The sequence below is a fragment of the Protomyctophum bolini genome (genome assembly GCF_963924005.1).
Source record: "Protomyctophum bolini genome assembly, chromosome: 9".
Taxonomy (NCBI): Eukaryota; Metazoa; Chordata; class Actinopteri; order Myctophiformes; family Myctophidae; genus Protomyctophum; species Protomyctophum bolini.
The window spans coordinates 42,557,588-42,577,236 of NC_137870.1; the positions used below are offsets into that span (position 1 = coordinate 42,557,588).

General features: G+C 44.3%; 1 protein-coding gene across 4 annotated transcripts in view; it reads left to right on the forward strand.

The window, feature by feature from the left end:
• The first annotated feature begins 7,039 nt into the window (after window positions 1–7,039).
• The window catches only part of LOC308321169 (cell surface glycoprotein MUC18-like), an 83,858-nt gene continuing 71,248 nt past the window's right edge, over window positions 7,040–19,649 (forward strand). For all 4 annotated transcript variants that reach the window (XM_080772005.1, XM_080772004.1, XM_080772006.1 and 1 more), the window contains exon 1: window positions 7,040–7,195. In XM_080772005.1, coding sequence (XP_080628131.1) covers window positions 7,132–7,195 — 64 coding nt within the window. In that variant the 5' untranslated portion in view covers window positions 7,040–7,131. The remainder of the gene's footprint in view (window positions 7,196–19,649) is intronic.

Genomic DNA, 19,649 nt, shown 5'->3' on the forward strand with positions numbered 1-19,649 from the left:
GTTCTCCATGTATGGCTATCCAGGGTTTGATGAGTTCAGTGTTGTGATCTTCATATATGGAGACGGCCATATGGTGGCGTGATGTGTCACGAGACGGGTTCGACTCCCGATCGCAACAGCCTTTATTGTATGTCTTCCCCCCCCCCCCCCCCCCCCCCCATCTCTCTCCCCATTTCCTGTCGGCCTATACTGTCTGTCCCTCCATAAAAAAATACACATATGCCAGTGTGCCTGTGATCACCCATTCACCCGCCCCTGTGCCAATGTTGGCACCCGTGCAGAAGGTTGCCTAAGGTTCCCTCATGGTGTATGGAATGCACTCCCCCTCTGCTATATGAGACGTGCTATGGCTACTGTACGTACAGACAGACAGACAGACATGGCTGGTGAACTTTGCTTCCAGGCTGTCGGAGGGTGTTCAGAGGTCAGGTCTCACTGTGGAAGTCCCCCATGCAGCCCGGGGTGACGTCACGTGAGTTCTGTGAAAGTCGCCTTCCCAGGACCTGCCACTGGCAGCTGGCTGCTGCACAGGGTCTCCCTCAGTGTTTCAGGGGTTCTACTTCCTCACTGGCTCGTAACTGTGTACAATGTCCTGTGTGATATCACTGCATCTACCCGACCCCCCCTCGCATGTATGTGCCCACACACACACACACACACACACACACACACACACACACACACACACACACACACACACACACACACACACACACAGTGGAGTCCATTCAAATCGCATACTCTTTTAACTGTGCAATGAAAAGTGCCTCAGTGGCTGTCTTGAGGCCATTATCATTATATTAATATTGTATCATGATTATATTATATCAAGACTTTCATCGCAGTAATCAAAAGAAAGACTCATGGACAACCGTTCCCTTTTAAAGGATGTTATCTCCTCTTTTATCTAATCAAGCAATTTGCCAATGGTAAATTGTGTTATAAAGCCTGCTTCAGGAAGGGATAAAACGCACAATAAAATGCATCTTTCAGCTCCTCTTCTATACGTAACTCCCAACAGCTGTCTGTGAGACATGTCAGTAGGAGGATTCTTTATGATTAATACCCACTATTACTGTATACTGTATAATCACCATGGAGACAACAATGTTCAGTTCTTGACCCACGGGACATATCAAAGTGTGTCTTTGTCACAAGCCCCGTTATTGTGACGGAGCCTTGCAGAAATTCAAATTTCTCTCCCACTCGACTCGGCCCCCGAGTCCCCTCGCCATCCTAGCGCACGCTAGACCCCACCCCCACCCCCCACAATCCATTGGGGTATGCTGGACAATGGCCGTCTCTCATTCCGGCCAGGCGCCCCCCCCCCCCCCAAAACAACTTGCTCTCTACGTCTGGCCTTGAACGGTGGCTTGGAAAGAATGACTTATTTTCCTCTCTTTCCTTCCTCCTCCTGGCTCTTCTTAGAACATGGCGTGGAGATAAACAGAAGCTGTGAAGTAATCATCAATCAGAGTGGTATATGGAACACAGGAGTGGTATGGAACACAGGGACATATATGCTGGCCAGTGCGTCAGGGGAGGACATTAACAGAGCCAAGAACAATGGTAAAACTTTAATGCGTTGCCTCGAAACAATAAAGGCCAAATGCTTAGCCACTTAAATCCTATATTATGCTGTGTTGACCAGAGTCACCCAGGCCGTATATAGGCCGCCTCCTTTTCTCCCCCTCTACACCAAATGTCTCTGTGGAAAATACTACATCTACATTACTCGCAATGCGTTGTGAACTTGTAGATCAGCTATTCCTCTATTTTTGGCCGAAGGTTCACCCCCAGAATGGGGAATTATGTGGTTAAAATGAAAAAAAAACTTCACTTAACATCCTTATTTAATTATAGATTCAGGATCTGTGAGAGATGTATTAGTATTTTTCCTCATATCACCTATACTAACTCCCTTGGCAAGGAGTGATTCCCTTTCGGAAGAGTGGTTTTCCACGGCAGAGAGCAGCTAGGGTTTGATTCCATTGGGATTCGATTATTGGGATTGGGATTATTGGGGCATAGCCCCGCCTGGATACCAGAAACCTAATATCTCCCTTGTCCCCTTTTTGGTTTCCCACGCTGAAGACCAGGGTTCATATCCAGGTGGTTACATCAGCGGAGTGTGTTTTAGGGGCCCTCGGCGATCCCTGGGAAGTGGGAACTCGATGGGGGAGGGGTCCGGAGGGTCCCATGCATGCTTTTCCTGCTCTACTGTTTTCCTTTTTCATCGTCTCACTCGCATACCAGCTGCCTCCGATATTCCCAAAGTCCCTGTTCAGGATGGATCATATGAACGTTTAAAAGCAGACATTCTTACAATATGTCCACAGAGAATTTTGAGAAGGCAATTTGAAGCCCCCCTCAGACCCCCCCCCCACACACACACACACACACACACACCCGCCCCCACACCCAACCACCACCAGTCCAGAGTATGTATATGAACAGTACGTCTATGCCACACAGCAGCTGTGAAATAGACTATAGTTCTATGTCATTTACTGACTTTGAGTAGATAATTATTTTGGAGACAGCCACGGCTGGTGACCACGAGGACTTTAGTCGTGCTCAAATGGAAGTGAAATATCAACATTCTTGTTTACTTTCAAAGGTGGTATTTATTTTTCAGTGTTTTTTGCTGAGCTTATTTACTTACTTTGCTGAGCATGAAGCCACAATGGAAGCAACTATAATGGGTGGTTACTGTGTCATACTGTCACTCCAGAAGCCTCTGTTTTTATAAACAGAGTATAAGCACCGTAAACCGACTGCACACGATAATATAAATAGGAAATCTACAAGTCACAACTCTAATCCATGGCTTGATGGCTACCAGGAAAAGTGCCATAGCCTATACCCTACAACGTATCACGTAAATCACTTTTGTTTATCAGTATAAACCTCAATCATTGTTTACTATCTGTGGTACCAGTACATTGTTTACTGTCTATCTGTGGTACCAGTACATTGAGACTTTCTGACCCAATGGATTAGTTACAGAACACTATAAAAGAGAGATGGGGGGCTGGAGAGATAAAGAGAGAGAGAGAGAGAGAGAGAGAGAGGAAGTGAAAGACAGAGAGACAGAGAGTGAGAGACTGTGAACGGCTGTACTGTGTGCTGTGGTGCTTTATCAGTATTGGCCACATATTTCCACCAAAACAGAACACCAGTGTCTGTGTCTCCACAAACAGATCCCTCCTCTGACGGCCTTTAGGAGGGGTAGGAAAATAGAGTAGCACTGATGTCTGGTGAATGCAAAAAGAATGTTCACACCAATGCTCCCTTCCACAATCTCCTGAGATAGTTCACAGATTAAAGATTTTTTTATTGTTAATATCTACGTACGATCATTTTGTGCTGGTTCCTCAGACATTGGAGCAGCAATAATAATAAACAGAAACAACTAAAAAAGGAATACCGCAGTAATCAAAGAAAAGCAGCAAAAGTAAGACCATAACAAAGTTTGTCCTAGCAAACTTCCTTGAAGGTGCTGTGTGCAAGGTTCCTATACTTCCTATACAATAAAGATATTACATTTAGTATCTGTGTGTAATAGTTTGTTCATACTCCTAACGTTAAAAAACATCGACATCGTGACGTGTGTGTGTGTGTGTGTGTCATGTGTTTGTGGCATCATGTGTGTGTTTAACACCCAGTCTGCCTCTGACCACAGACGGGGGGGGGGGAATTGGCAGACATAATTTTGTAGGAATGGAATTGTCACCACTCTTTCCAAGCCTTGTTGAGTGTTAATCTTGTTTATATAGAAGATACCCATCCTTACCTCACAGGGCTTTTTAGTTCACTCTGGAAGGAAGGGGGGTTGGGGGGGGGGGGGGGGGGGGTTCTGGAGCTCTCTCTCTCTCACGGCCTATTCGGTTACCACCAAAATGTAAATAAATAAATAAAACATATCTGGAGGCTTGAAATAGAAAGAGCAGCAGGGAACACATTGGAGCAAATCCCACATTTGCTATATAAACTTTATGAAATCAAATTAGCTTGAAATGGAAGATTAAGCGTGACCAGTTTTTCCATGAACTATCCAATATTAATCACTTTAACCTTGGTGCGAAAATGTTCAAACGTTTTTCAAGAATAGCCATTGTACAAGCTCACAATGCCATGTGTTGTGAGCTTATATATATATAAACTCCTATAAATCGACACGTGCACGTCGTGATGTCGTGGGGGGGCAAAAATACAACCAAACGCTCAAAGGACACTTGTTTTTAGTTTGAACAGTGCGTGCAATCATTATCTTCAGCTTTGGAGAATAGTCTGTCATCTTTTCCGTGTGTGTGTGTGTGTGTGTTCATGCGTGCGCGTGTGCATGCATATGTGCGTGCGTGTGTGTCACATCTGTTCCATTTCATGTACTGCCAAGACAAAGTGACTCTCCATGTGTCACTCTGTGGCGTGCTGGATGAGCTCCCATTGTAACACAGGTCAGCTAACAGGGAACATGAAGCAGGACAGTTCAGGTACTGCTAACAGTGCTCAGTAACGTATGTGAACTATGAGCTGTTTCTCAGTTCTCCTGCAATCAAAACGAGATAGTACTTTCTGCCGCGTGCGTGCGCACGTTCGTGCGTGCGTGTGCGTGTGTGTCAGTGTGTGTTTGTATGTTCTTGTGTGTGTGTGTGTGTGTGTGTGTGTGTGTGTGTGTGTGTGGGCAGCCCTGTGTGTGCTCTCTGCAGGTGAACAAATACTGTCACTGCATGGCACAACCTATAGCCACTGGAACAGTTTTACACAGATAGAAAGCACGTGGCACTGTATAGTAGTGTATGCAGGCTTGTTGTTTTCCTTATACCTAGCTGTGTAGAACTCTGTTACAAGCAGTATCAAGAGCAGCACCACCAGGCTAAGGAACAGTTTCCACCCGACAGCCGTCAGGTTGCTGAGGCATGGCATGAGTCTGTCAACATGCAAGGCATGAGTGTTGCCCAGCGACCTGATAATGTCGATGACAAGCAATGCCGTTAGGCTGACTTTCTTAGACCATCTTTTTTTTAAATTATATTACACGGTCTGAACTATGCACAAAACCGACTTTTGATTCTGATGATATGCAGTGTTGTTGTTTTCCTTACACCTGTACTGTGTACAGAATAGAACTCTGTTACTAGGAAGACACATTTCAAATGTCATCATGCTCCACATGGCTAACAGGACATAACATCCCTAATTGCTGTCTGCAGCAGCAGCTGTGAGCAGTCGTCATAACAGTGCCAAGTGCCAGTGTACAAGGGGAGGCTGTACATGACTGATCGAGGGGCTGTCTGCTAAATGGAAGTTCACCGGTTCACCCCCAGGTCTTAAGGCTTTTTCAGACGGGGGGCGATTGAGGTTGAGGGGCGATTACGCAAACGTATTTTCACGCCCCTCATGAGCAGACCTGTCGCTGATCCAGACGACAACACCTGCGTCACTCGCTCCCCGTCTGAAAAGACCTTTATGTTCCTAAGTGTCTCTGATCAGGACACTTAACAGCCACTCCCCTGAGCGTTCATCATTCATGACCATCTGAGCAGCCTTCAATTCAATTCAATTCAATTCAATTCAATTCAATTCAATTCAATTCAATTCAATTCATGTGGCAAACAGGCTACAGATCTCAAAGGGGACTTCCTTGCTAATGGTCAAGCAGCAATCAGTCCAAAAAAGATTGAGCAGAATTAAGAAAGTGTCAAAATAAAAAACCACACCCGTGATTGGTGGTCTAACTCCGTGTGGGTGTCCCGGAAACTGGAAACTTCCAGACCCACATGAACGCGCCCAGGGTGTCTGCCCGGTTCCGGCGAGCCATCTGAAACGGTCGAGAAATGACAGAATTTCTGTGTGGGGGTCGCCAGGGGATCCCCGGAACATCCAGACCCCCAGGAACACGCCCACTCCGCCCGGGGGCCAGCCTGGTTCCGGCGTGTCACCCTGTGTCCAAAACGGTTGAGAAATGACAGAGTTCCATATGGGGGTCCGTGGTGGGGGTCCCCAGGGGTCCCCGGAACATCCAGAGCCCTAGGAATGGCCCAGGGCTCGTACTATAGTGTACTCGGGCCACTATACTCTGTGCTGTACTCTACTGGCCACTTTAGTGTTGCAGCTGTCTGTGCTCAGACAGTATAATATACTGTACAGACAGACAGACATACAGATAGACACAGAGACAGATTGCTGTGTAATTGGTTAGGCACCGCTCAAAAACTGTTGAAAATGGGTATACAGTTGGAGGGCCGGGTTACAGTATTTCAATCAGCAAAATCAACTCCACCAGGAGCTATACTTGCCCCCTCATCTCCCACACTATAGCAACAAATGCAGAAACAGACCTACAAAAAGGCACGCGCGCACACACACACACACACACACACACACACACACACACAAAAGTGTGTAGGTCTATTCAAGGTTAATGTGTGAAAAAACCTTGCCAAACTTGATTTACAATCATGGCCATGACGTCCGGCACTAATTCTTTAAATCTCCTGATCATCATCATCATCGTATCATTCAGTGAAACTAAACTATCACAAGCTTCTGCGTGATAATCGTTATAAATTAGAACATGTAGCCTATACGGTCAAGCTGTCACTCATTAGAGATAATTAAGTCAGCCAACAATTGCGCACAAGACGCACTGCGCAGCAGCCACACAATTAAGTGTTGTCGTCAAAGTGGTGCTGTGGAGCTTTATCTGCTTTTGTCAGCAAGTGACACCATCGGTCGTGGATGGATGGAGTCAGTATAGCCTATTATATTTACATTAAACACTAGGCTAGGCAACAGGCAACTCCTCCCCGTCCTCACGCTCTGGTCTAAGCAGGGAAGTTCCACCTACCAACAGACCATTCTGCATTTATTTTCTATCTATCTCTGCCTCTCCAGTCCACTGACTCCACTCCACTGTACATCTTCCTCCTTTTTACGCACCGTCGCGTCGCTCGCTCCTCTTCATCTTGCCAGGAGGGACGAGCCAGCCGCCTCCGTCTCTCTCTCTCTCTCTCTCTCTCTTTCACGCCTCTCTTCTCTCTCTCACTCCCCCTCACACACACTCGGCAGGACAGGAGCAGCACTCAGCAGCAGGCAACAACCCAAACAACAAGCACCACACGCACCATGGCTTTACTAAAGAAGGCGTTCGTGGGACTTTTCATGGTGTTGAATACTTGTACCTGGGGAGGTGAGTGAGTGGTGGTGGTGGGGGTTGTGAAACGATAGCGTTTTTACTGTAATTACTAATTTTACATGCTGTCTGATGTAAGCTTGCGTATCAATGCTATACGCTACTGTAGTGCAGAATAAAGTTTTCTGTGGTGTTTATGTGCCCCCGGTTGCTCTTTGGTTTCAGCCTGGTGCAAACTGCAAACATGTGATGCACACTCGGCTCCTTGTTCAGACTTTCATGTACAAAAAAAGAAAAAAAGTAAGAAATTCTCACATTCAAATTGAATGGAATTCAAGCATTTAGGCTCTCTATACCAACATATTCTTTCATCTCTTGAAGTGAAGTCTTGGAATATTATTGTGAATTATATTATAATTTCATAGTCTAATTAAAAAGAGTTTTGGTGGATGATGCCATCAACTGACCTTTTACATGATCTCATCGAGCCTACTGCGCTTTAACTTAATAAGCAGCATACATGGCTTAAGACTTTGGAGCGTGTTATGTTTATTTTTAACGGGATTTGAATGGATATAAGTTTGAATAAGACAATAAGTGGTAGGGTATGCTGCTGTTGTGACTGGACTTGAGGAATGAAAAATCATTTTCTCCTTTTCCTTTCCTGTTTTTCTGTCTAACTAGTAAATGTCTGAATGAATGAATCTTCGGAAGAGCGTATAATTTGTAGGCCTTACGTTCAGTTAAAAAATTACCATGATGAGATGTCATGACGCTTAGGCTAATTGCAGTTGTCAGTTTTCTCCGGTTTTTGAGACATAAGTAACGGCGATGTCTGATGGTTTCCATGTTTAGTTATTTCTTGTGGGTGGCTGCAGTCCAAACGGATCCACTGTAGTCAGGACTCAGGAACCAGCTCAGTCCTGCTTTCTGTCAGTGGGGATCTGTTCCCGACAGACCTACACTGGCAGGTCTTTTGGCATGCAACCATGTTTGTAACACAGGCACACGCGCACACAGTGTGATGTTTTTGAGCTGTGTTTTGGATCAATATACAGCACACAGGTATAGCACTTGACTGTGTCAGGCTCCCGTTGCTTTGATGAGACAGTCAGACCCTGCTACTGGAAGTGTTTTTTAGGAAGCTTGTGGCCACAGTATAGCCTACACTGTCTACAGATGGACTCTTATGATAAGGATGACTCCTGACCAGCACCCGCAGTCGATTTGTGTCCGTTCAAACTAGAGCATATTTGTATGTTGACTTTTGATATTTAGGAAGGAAATCTGTCTGCAATACACTTGAGCGTTGGGCCTATAGCCTATAGCACCTGACATTTAAAACTTGTTAATGTGGCTAAATTAGTGCTTGAATCATTATATGACACTGATGACAAAGTTGGGAGACAGATGGCGGGATGCATGCTTATTGCTTATTCATTCGTGAGGCAGAGATGTATTTTTAGAAGTGTGTGTGTGTGTGTGTGCCTGCCTTTATTTGCACTCAGGGCAAGAGGGGTGTGGTATCAGCTATTCAAGCATTGCAACGTTGATATTTCAAGTGATCACCTTTTTAAACCGCACACTGGTATGTTTGTATGGCAGCATGTCAGTTTGTGATTGTGAGTCCCCACCACCCTTCCTCTCCGTGTCCCCTGACCCCCTCCTCACCATGCCCCTCCTGTCTCCAATGGTCATCTGTGTGTGTGTCCTCCCTCCATCTTGCTCACTTGCCCCCCCCCCCCCCCCCCCATGTGAAGCATTTCCTCCCTCCTCCCTGTATTCCTGTATTGTGCTGATCTCCTGTTTAGTTCAGGCGCCGCCTTTTGTCTCTGATGCCTTTTTCCTCATCCTCCTCATCCTCATCCTCATCCTCTTCCTCTTCCTCCCCTGTATTCAGCTTTGTTTATATCGTTGCGGTCGGGCATATTTAATTTCACATTTCGTGTTTTTCTTCTTAAATTAATGCCATACGTTGTTGTATGGCAATGACCAATGAAAAGTATTAACAAGAACTTGAGCTTGTGACTACTAAATAATTAGTACAACTTGGCTCCATTGGAACACAGGTTATTTTTTCCATTTCCTGAAATATGGCGGTTTTGGACATACAAGGATTTCCACCCCACAGTGACGTCGTTATCCTATACCTGCCTCGGTCAAGCCTGAACTACTCACAACTTGTAATACCCCAACCCCCCCCCCCAGAAAACTCCCCACCTACCTCCTCTGTGGTCCCTCTCATCCCGGTAGCCCTCTCTGTCTCACCCATGATCAAAGGAATGCTCCTGGAATGTTTGGAGAGAGCCGCAACGAATAGTTAACAGAACCACATCGCTGCGATGGCATGAGAGACGACAAACGCATCATGTCATTTAATAACGTTATCGCCGGTGCTGTGGAGTAGTAGTGTTTCACCACATAAATGGTGCATTTATTTAGCAACTTCACAATGTTACTTGTGTATAGGCCACCGACAAGCCATCTCTATAGGCATCTCTGTCTCGAGCTGTTCTCTGCTACTGGCTCCAGGTCATCTTCATGGTCTTGGTATGGAAGACCCCACTTTTCCCTGGGCTGGGCTAAGGTGTTGAATGTCTTGTTGATCTCTTGCTGGTGTTTTTACGGGGCGGGGTAGCAAATCCCCGTCCTTGGCAGAGTTTTCTTTACAATGTGCATTACATCGTTCACCCGTTTATTCACACGTTAACACGTGGGAGGGTAAGGCACCGACCTAGTGCTCATTGAGAATAAGGGTTTAAGTGTCTTTCTCAAGGACACTTCAACACTAACACAGAGGGAGCCGGCAAGAGATTTGGTGTATTGGGGAAAACAGGAGGGAGCCGAGTACAGACCCCCTGGGGAAACCCAGACAACAAAGTATAATATGGTTCAAGTTAAATAATCCTATCAAAGTTCTCCTGTTCATCATTAAAAATCACTTAATTGCCGTCGGGCAGAAACCTTGTATCTCCAAATTCTCCTTATTTCAACTTTTTGTGTTTTTTTCGTTAAAACGATTGGTTGAGACATACAAGGTTTCCATCCGACAGCAACAACCTGTACAAGGACCCTGCTGCTGTCCAGATACTCAACCCTGCTGAAATTCAGTCAGCATAAAATATACAGACAACTCAGTCAGGTGGATCACAACAAGGTACATTTACAACACCTCTAAAAGGCAGTATTAAAGCAGGCAATTAAGCACAAGCTGTTGAGCCAGAACATTAGATGACTGCATGGTTCTCAATGTCGGGTTCAGGGACCACCGCGGGTCCAAAATGGACCCGGACGGATCCAAAAAAAGGGATTTAGCAATAAATCCGCCATGCACGGTCAGAGCTGCGGTGCGCTCTGGATGTTATGTAATTATGTAACATGTACCACTCTTTCTTGGATATAATAATCGGATTAAGGTAAGAAAACAGTTAATCCGTAATTTACCTTTAAATTGACGCTGAATACTTTACAATTGGTGTCCCAGGAAATTGTGGGGGTCCGTGGGCTGTTGCATATAAAACTGAAATGACTGAAATTGTTGTTGAAAATCACTGCATTAGATAATCTTTTTACCAACACTGTCTTTCTCCATCATGGCCGGAAATGTTTATTTAAAGATTGTAATTGGTCTTGTTAATACCCATAAAGATCAAAGTTCTTTTAGATTAGGGTTCGATTCCTGCAGGGGTGACTCCGGCTTGGCCGCGTTCACAGGTGAGATGTCGGAGTGGGGAGGGTGATTGATTGCGGGTGAACTTGTGATGTTTCAGTCAGGACAACTAGATATAATATATTTTTATTGATTATAAAAGGAATATATTTATTATGGTTTGGCAATAAATTGGATCTGCTTTGTATGTACTCTGATAAAGTCCCAAACATGGGGACTCCGTACATAAACAGCAGATCCAAAACAACAGGTGGTGAGCAGAAGTGTCTGAGCAGTGGTGAGAGTATAGCAGCAGCATGATAGTAGAAACGCAAGCAGGAATGAGCAATGCAAACCTCCAGATTAAATGGAGCGGTCTGAGAATGGACTGTTGAGGTGGCCTAATGGACAGCCGCCAGCAACTGCACTGAGTTTTCTGACTGAACTCGCTTTGCGCATGTCTGTGACAGGCGCGACGCATTATTTTTTTATGTGGCCACACCCACAGGTTCATTAAGTATATGCCTGGTTTGCCTGGTGGGTGGTGATGGGTGGTGATCCACCTCAACTGAAGCCGCACCCACAGCTGTATAGTTGTATGATAAAGGATGAGGGGTTAGGGGATGATATTGTGATGTCACTATCGCTGTCATTTCGATTGAGTCTTTTGACCTGGGCCTCGATTGGGCCTTTTGAGAAAACAAAAATACACAGGGAAGATGCATTTCAATATTCTAACCACACCTGGGGGTCTATTAGAGTAATGTTAAAGGGACACTTCACCCTTTTTGCAAAAGAATATATGTTAATGACGTTTAGGAGCTTTAGAACACTTTCCTGGGGGTATTTATGTGTGTAATATGTGGTTTTAGATATTTTAGATTGTAGCAGTGAGCCTGTTGTCTCTGATGTCATGGACACTGGGCTCACTTCCTTCCTGGACTACAGTAAGACAGCTCTCCCCCCTATCCACAAGGAGGAGCAGTGCACCAAAGAATTATGGGAATTGTAGTCCATATAGAAAACGGGAAAAGTACAAAAAACTCCAGTCACAGTGGTGATGGTGACAGCCCTTCCACGGAGGGGCGGTGGCTCCGTTCAGCCCTCTGAAGACAGCTCCTGTTCTTCAGAATAAGAGAAAGACTTCACTGACAACCAATGTCTTTGTTCTCGTCCGACCGCTAAGCGGAAGATTATGAGGTTGAGCGATCTGGCACAGGATCAGCAGAGCAGCGGAAGTGGGGCTAAATTCTGCCTTTTTTTTTTCCTTCCTGGAACACAGTGAGGAATGCTTTACTTTCAGTGCCCGCGACAAAGTGACTGGTTCGGTTGTACTTACATGTTGTCATGTTATCGGGTACAAGCAAGCAGCCAAATGTTGGTAGGACATAGGTTCTGCAAAGACTGTGCGAACACAGCAATACAAGACAATGATAACATGAATTAATAGTGTATAAGAAAGAAAAACTAAATTATAGATAAAAACTAAAGTTAGAAGTCGAGTGGCGGGTGGCATTATCAATGTTGAAAGGATTCCCAAGAGCTCTATAGTGCTGGTCTAGACCTGTTGAACCTATACGTTGTTATCACCTCTCATCATCTACCGTATGCCTTTTTAGATATTGCTATAGCAACATAAATGTGACATTCTTTAAATTAGGATTTAGAGGGCATTTTTTAGAGACTGCCCCAGTTCTAAATGGGCCACTAGGCCCCTTCCTGTTTTCGCTCTACTCTAAATATATTCACCAAAAATAGGCAGCTGATCTACAAGCGAGCACTGTGAACTTGTAGATGAGCTATTTGCGGCCATTGTTCGCCTCAGAATAGGGACGTGTTCAAGTGGTTAAGGAAGTTGTGTTATGGTTGGATTAGTACTATATTCACTGGTTTGGCTGTAATGTATGTTGGACGTGGCAGTTAAGTTACATCACAGTGTGAAGGCTTTCTGCTTCTTAAACGTCTTTCAACATGGTGTCCCAATGTATAGAAATTGGCGTCATTTAATATAGAAAATGTCTCCAACTGTAAAAATAAAAGAAAAAAATCACAAGGCGTCATGATGTGAAGCTTCGTCAGCTTGTAGATTCACTATTTTTACTTTTCCTCGTATGACACGCACGCGCACACACTCACGCACGCGCTCGCGCGTTGCGCATGCATGCGCGCACGCGCGTCTACAGTACAACCACAGTATTTGGCCACTGAGTGAGCAGCAGTTGCGGTTATGTGTCTGTCATGTTCAAGGTCACTTCAACAGTGGTTATCCAGGGTGTTGTTGAGTCATTTCATCACCCATGTTTGTCCTGCCAGTGCCGGGTATCAAACCGGCATCCTTCCAGTCACAAAAGGCACAAGTCTCTCTAACCTTTAAGCCTTCGTCCGTCCGTCCGTCCATCCATCCATCTTCTTCTCTTGAGTAGGGTCACAGACCAGAGCAGAGGTAATAGACTTTAGCTATAGGCCAGTGTAGAGATACGCTGCCCACCTGGTCCTTGGCCCCGTGCCTGGAAAACCTCTGGCTCCTTTCCACGTAAAGTATCAGCAGCTCTACTTCCAGTTGACTGAGCTTCTTACTATAATGCCTAAGAGAGATGGAGGGAGGTCAGCCTGCACCCTCCTGAGAAAACTCATTTTGGCTGCTGGTACCCGCCCAGGATCTTGTTCTTTCAAGGCCTCTTCTAAAAACATGCTGGCAGGCATGCTGAAAACAGGGGGGGGGGGGGGGCTGCTTAAAGCATACATTAAAAGTCCGTAGGCTTGGCTGCCACATGGCGTCACGAGTGGGGCCCTGCTTAAAGCAAACATTTAAAGTCCATAGACTTGGCCCTGCTTAAAGACGTCACAACAAAAGGTCAGACGTTGGAGTGGCTAGCGCCCCTTAAAAATAGCTAAGAAACACGTAACATGTCTCTGTCAGTGTCATGTCAACTAACAGTTATTGGCTTGAAAATCACGTTCTTGTTACTCGGCATTCATTTTATTTGGTCCGAGTCTTTCAGACATCTGCATTTGTGGTCTCCCACTCGGTGAGAGAGAACACACTGGCCCCACCCAATGTCCCCCAGTCCAGGCAGGCCTTTTGTATACTGTACCTCTAGGAGAGTCTGTCCTGTTCCGACACATGGCTTCTTATCTCTGTTTTAAAATAAAGCCCTCAGTTATCTGAGCAGGAGCACATTGTTTATGTGTTCCCATGGCACCAGACCGGTGCAGGGAGTGTTTGACAGTGCTACATCCATCTGGATGTGTGTATACCGCTGCCGTCAGGCAGAAAGCTTGTATGTCCATATTTAAACTTTTTCAGTTTTCATTTTCCATAAATGAACGTCCTATACTTTGTCATATTACGGTGTCACACACAAGTGGCAAAAATAGCAGATCTGAGCTTGTAGATCTGCTTTTTCTTGCTATTCCTTTGACATTTCTCTCAGTGAATGTGGCAATTTGGTGGCGTTTACCTGCAGAAACACATTGCCCAGTGTTTGGTGTTTGGTGTTTGGTGCACCAAATTACAGTGAGAGGTCAGTGTAATTCATTGGAATTAACTGCTGGTATAGAGGGAAATGATTGGTAAAAATGTATTTATTGGACACAGGAACATACTGTAGTTACATAGTTTTATTTCACTTTCAATTTAGGGTAATTTCATCGTCTACTCAGGCTTTTGTGAACACCCACGACAATTTTTAAGTTGGTTGATTCAGTATTTTAGATATTTGATACTCATTGTAATTGCCCCGTCCCCTTCTTATAATAATAAATAATTATAACTGATTGCATTTTTATAGCACTTTTCTATGCGCTATACGTGCTTACTTTGTAACCCATTTTTCACCCCTGTGTCAATTATCTACTGTGATCCTGGGCTCTACACACCCTCCGCCAACCTGGGGAGAGCAACGGACTTAACTCATGCTCCTCAAGCGCTTTACAATGGTCCATTCATTCTTGGGAGGTGAAGCGGCGAACAGTCAACGCCAGCGTCCTCACTTCCCACATTCACCGATGGTGGCAACCACTGGAGGCAAATAGCAAAGCCATTGTAACATCAAATTCCATAGGAATAGTATAGGAATTAGGAATGGGGCGAGGCAGCTAAAATGAATATCAAATATCTAAAATACTGAACAGAGCAACTTGAAAACTGAAAGTGAAAAAAATAATCCTTTAAACTAAATAATAACTACAGTGCGATCCGTTGGAACACGGGTTCTTTTTTTTCTTCCATTTCCTGAACGCTATAACGGTTTTGGACATACAAGGTTTCCACCCCGACAGCGAGCGACGGTACGTTCATGCTGCTGTTTAAGGTTGTTGAGACGTTGTCCAGGTCCCGCTGGCGGCGGAACGCCAACAGGAAACAGTACCGGGGCATACTGTGTCACAGCTGTTTGTTGGAAAGATGGAGATCAGTGGAATATCAGGATGAGAAGGAACAATGTGACGGCGGTAGTTGGAGATTAACGATGAATAACACCAGAATAGCCATGGTGGAGAAGCAGATTTTTCTAGACATCTGTGTGTGTGTGTGTGTGTGTGTGTGTGTGTGTGTGTGTGTGTGTGTGTGTATATATATATATATATATATATATATAATGACATTCACAAAGTGAGGGGCGCTCGCACGTATCATCGTACATCATCTCATTCCGCCCAGTCAGAATTTGCGTCCTCACCTTCGACTTCAATGTTTGTGTTTTACGCAATGTTTGTGTTTACACAAACACTCAAAATTGTCCATTCATTGTCAATGGCATTTATGTTACAGCATTAGAAAAATGATTAACTAATGCTTAACTATTAAAATGTATCAGTTAAGCATTAGTTAATCATTTCATGAACCTTATCTGCAAGTGTCTCCAATAAATGCAATAATATGAAATGTTTGTATAGGACAAAATGTGGGTTACACACACACACACACACACCAAAAGCTGGAAATAGAAGGGAGGGGCTATCGGCTATCGGCCCTCAAAAATGTAGGTGAAAAAAAAACAAATCACACGGCCACAGATGGGTGGGCTATATGGAGACGCTTTTGAGATGTTCAAGTGGGCCCTGATCAGGAAAGGCACAGGGCTGACAACAACAACCACTGTCTGGCATAGATAGAGCTTTTCAGTAGTAGGTCATGGTTTGCATGAGTTGTGCAGTTCGTGGCTGATCGAGTTCCTTCGATCAGCCATTACATTAGCATAACCAGGACTAATTGAGAGGTGGTCTGGTCATATGACCGATGAGATATGTCCACGTCGTAGATGACCTGTCCTCACTCCTGACTGCTTCATTGATGGAATGTGTGTGTGGCTCTAACTAAGGGACATTTTAGGGGGGTGGGGGGGGTGCATGTGTCTGTGTGTGTGTGTATGTGTGTGTGTGTGTGTGTGTGTGTGTGTGTGTGTGTGTCTGACTGTACCACAGAGTCAGTAAAAACAGTGTCCTTATTTACCCTAATCTATTTAACTATCTCTCTCTTTCTAACACAGCACACACAGCACACACACACACACACACACACACACACACACACACACACACACACACACACACACACACACGTATACAAACACACGGATCAAAAGATGAACATTGTTTGTTGTTGAAACTGAAAATGTCACAGTTCCAGAAGTTACTTTAAACAACTTTTTGTTTGTGATTTCTTGGATTGACTTTCATGCAGTTAAACTTTCATCCCTATGCTCATGTCCCGCCAGTCAGTCACTTAGTGAAGGTGTTACATCATTGGTTGGCCAGCAGGCCTAACAACGAACTAGCCAATCACAGAGCAGGGATATAGTCTTATTTATTTCAATGTGTTTGTTTTTACTGCCTTGACCTGTTCAAAAATGAATGGCTAGAAAGGGGGCATATCAAAAGCAGAGGCAGGGACACCCTTCCCTTTCAACAAATGTGTGTCTGCGTGCTACATTTTAGAGGAGGACTAATGGAGGCTATCGCACGACTCTTTGGCAGCTGGACATTGTAATGGGATTCAACCGTGCACTCGACGGGCCGGAATGTTACTTTTTGATGTCCCTGTGGACTCGAATAACATCCATTACCACCATTACGTGGGTCAATATGCCAGATCAGCATCAGAGGGAAAAGAAGAGGGAAAGCAGCTGTTATTGCATACCTAATTGCTCGCCGCTGTCATGCACGCATGCATCGAAAATACCTGATCTACAAGCTCACAACATGTTGTGTTGTGGTAAAAAGAAATGAGGCCCGCTAAAATACTGTTTAGTCTACTACATTAACTATACTGTATTTAATAAACAAATCTGGCCCGGATGGTTATAGCTCAACCGTCTGGGCACCTTGGCTGCCAAGCCAGCCGGACGGCATGCCGCGGGTTCGACTCCCGAGCCCCACGGCCTTTGCCTCAACGTGTCACTCCCCATCTCTCTCCCCCTTTCCTGTTAAAGGGACACTTCACCCTTTTTGCAAAAAAATATATGTTAATGACGTTTAGAAGCTTTAGATCACTTTCCTGGGGGTATTTGTGTGTAATATGTGGTTTTAGATATTTTAGATTGTAGCAGTGAGCCTGTTGTCTCTGATGTCATGGACACTGGTCTCACTACCTTCCTGGACTACAATTCCCATAATTCTTTGGTGCACTCACTGCACTGCTCCTCCTTGTGGATAGGGGGGAGAGCTGTCTTACTGAGACAACATGTAGTCCAGGAATGAAGTGAGCCCAGTGTCCATGACATCAGAGACAACAGGCTCACTGCTACAATCTAAAATATCTAAAACCACATATTACACACATAAAGACCCCCAGGAAAGTGTTCTAAAGCTTCTAAACGTCATTAACATATATTTTTTTGCAAAAAGGGTGAAGTGTCCCTTTAACTATCAATAAAGGCATAAAAAGCCCCAAAACAAATCTTTAAAAAAAGTATAGTTACAGACAGTATAGTTACAGTATAGTTGTTTTAGTAGACTAAGGACTATATTGTACTAGGTCCAATGTCACATTTTGGCGTTTTAAACTTTTTGTAATGAATTACCTTGATTTTACACAAAACTAAATGTAATTCGAAAGGCTATGACTAAAACTAAATCAAACGAGCTTGCTGTCAAAATGAACACTAGCTCTGTTGACATCAGGAGCACACACCCTCTGCATGGGCACACTAGTTAGTGTGTCTAATTAGTCTAATTAGTGGACAGCCGTGGACAGAAGAAGAGCGTTCTACGTCATTTCCGAGTTTTTAGACAGCTGGTGGATAGTAATTAAGCTCCACCCCTGTGGCTGACTGCCGCGGAGGAGAGCGTTTCCGGGGAATCTGTCCGTCGCGGCAGTCAGCCGCGGAGGTGGAGCTTCTTTTCCATCCACCAGCTGTCTTAAAAACTCGGAAATGACGTAAAACACACCTTCTTCTAAAGTGTGGGCCCCAGAGGGATTGGGTGTGCGTTCAGCCCCAACAGTGGTTGTTTGTGCAATGCAGTGCAAGCAATCAAGGTTTGTTTTGAATTGTATCTCTAACATCAGTGCTCTTTTCGATGCATTGCCCGTGCATTGTGCATTGTGTACTCAATGGAAGGAAGAAATGACGTTGCGGTGTTTCCACTGGTTTTTGTTCTTTTTGATCAGATAAGATGAGTGATTGCAGCTTGTCAAAAGTTTCCGTCCCATTTTTTTTGTTAAAAAGGCACACTGTACACTAAATCAAATCTTGATGCTTTTCAACACTAACAGTCTGATATCGTTGCTGTCAGGAGGAAACCTCATAACTCAATTTTTGACTTAAATCAGCGCTATTGAACACCCTTTACGTATGTTGTTTCGAACCAATGGAAGGTAGTAAAAAAACGCATTGGGCAAAACCTCTTACAAAACCCTCAACATGTCTGCTAAAGCCTCTCGTGGAAGTAATTGACAATATATAAAGTTACAACACCAACTTCGATGAGGCTGTATTGCTTTGTTTACAAAAATATAAGGTTTTCTTTATTTCCTGAAAATGTTATATTTTTAATTTCCTGAAAAATGGAGTTATGAGGTTTCCTCCCGACAGCAGAGATAAAGGTCTGTGGTTTGCTAATGGTTTTCTGCATGTGCCCCGACGACGTAGTTCAGATTTGCTTGTAACTTCAGCTGTTATGATAATGATAATGAATTTGATTTATGAAGCACTTTTCAAAACAGGGTCACAAACTTCTGTGCAGTATAGTAGCAAGATAAAATAGAATAAGGAAACCGACAACATTGAAGTCAGCCGCGGAGGTGGAGCTTATCTTTTCCATCCACCAGCTGTCTTAAAAACTCGGAAATGACGTAAAACACACCTTCTTCTTAAAAATATCAAAAGGAAAAATGTACATCAATGGCGCATCAATAATATAATTGTCAAATTATCATGGACAAAAGTGGCAATACAAACTATGAAATTAGGTTTTCAGAAGTGATTTAAAGGTGTAGTGAAACGGAAACGATGGGCATTTTATTTTGACGTTTCAGCTTCAAACGCTGGCTCTGAAGTTTCTGAGCGTCGCATCCCTTCAGGTGATGGGACAGTAGCTATAGGGACGGTAGCTATGCTATACGCAGGACGCATGGAGTGTGTTTGTTTACAAGTCAGATATAGTCGGCCAGCTGTACCAGTTTACTGTTATTTGGCTTATTTCTACCCTATAATGTTTTCAGATGCATATTTTAGCGTGATGATAAACCGAGTAATACAATGTCTGGATGTTATCTTGAACTGGAATAAAAAACGGAGGATTTCTGTAATCAGTAGCAGCTGTGTCGGACGGACGCGCAGATATGGGGAATCAAACGGGTTTATGCTTCATGTTTATTGGCTTTTATCGATGTGGGCCTCGACACGTCATCACCACGCAGTA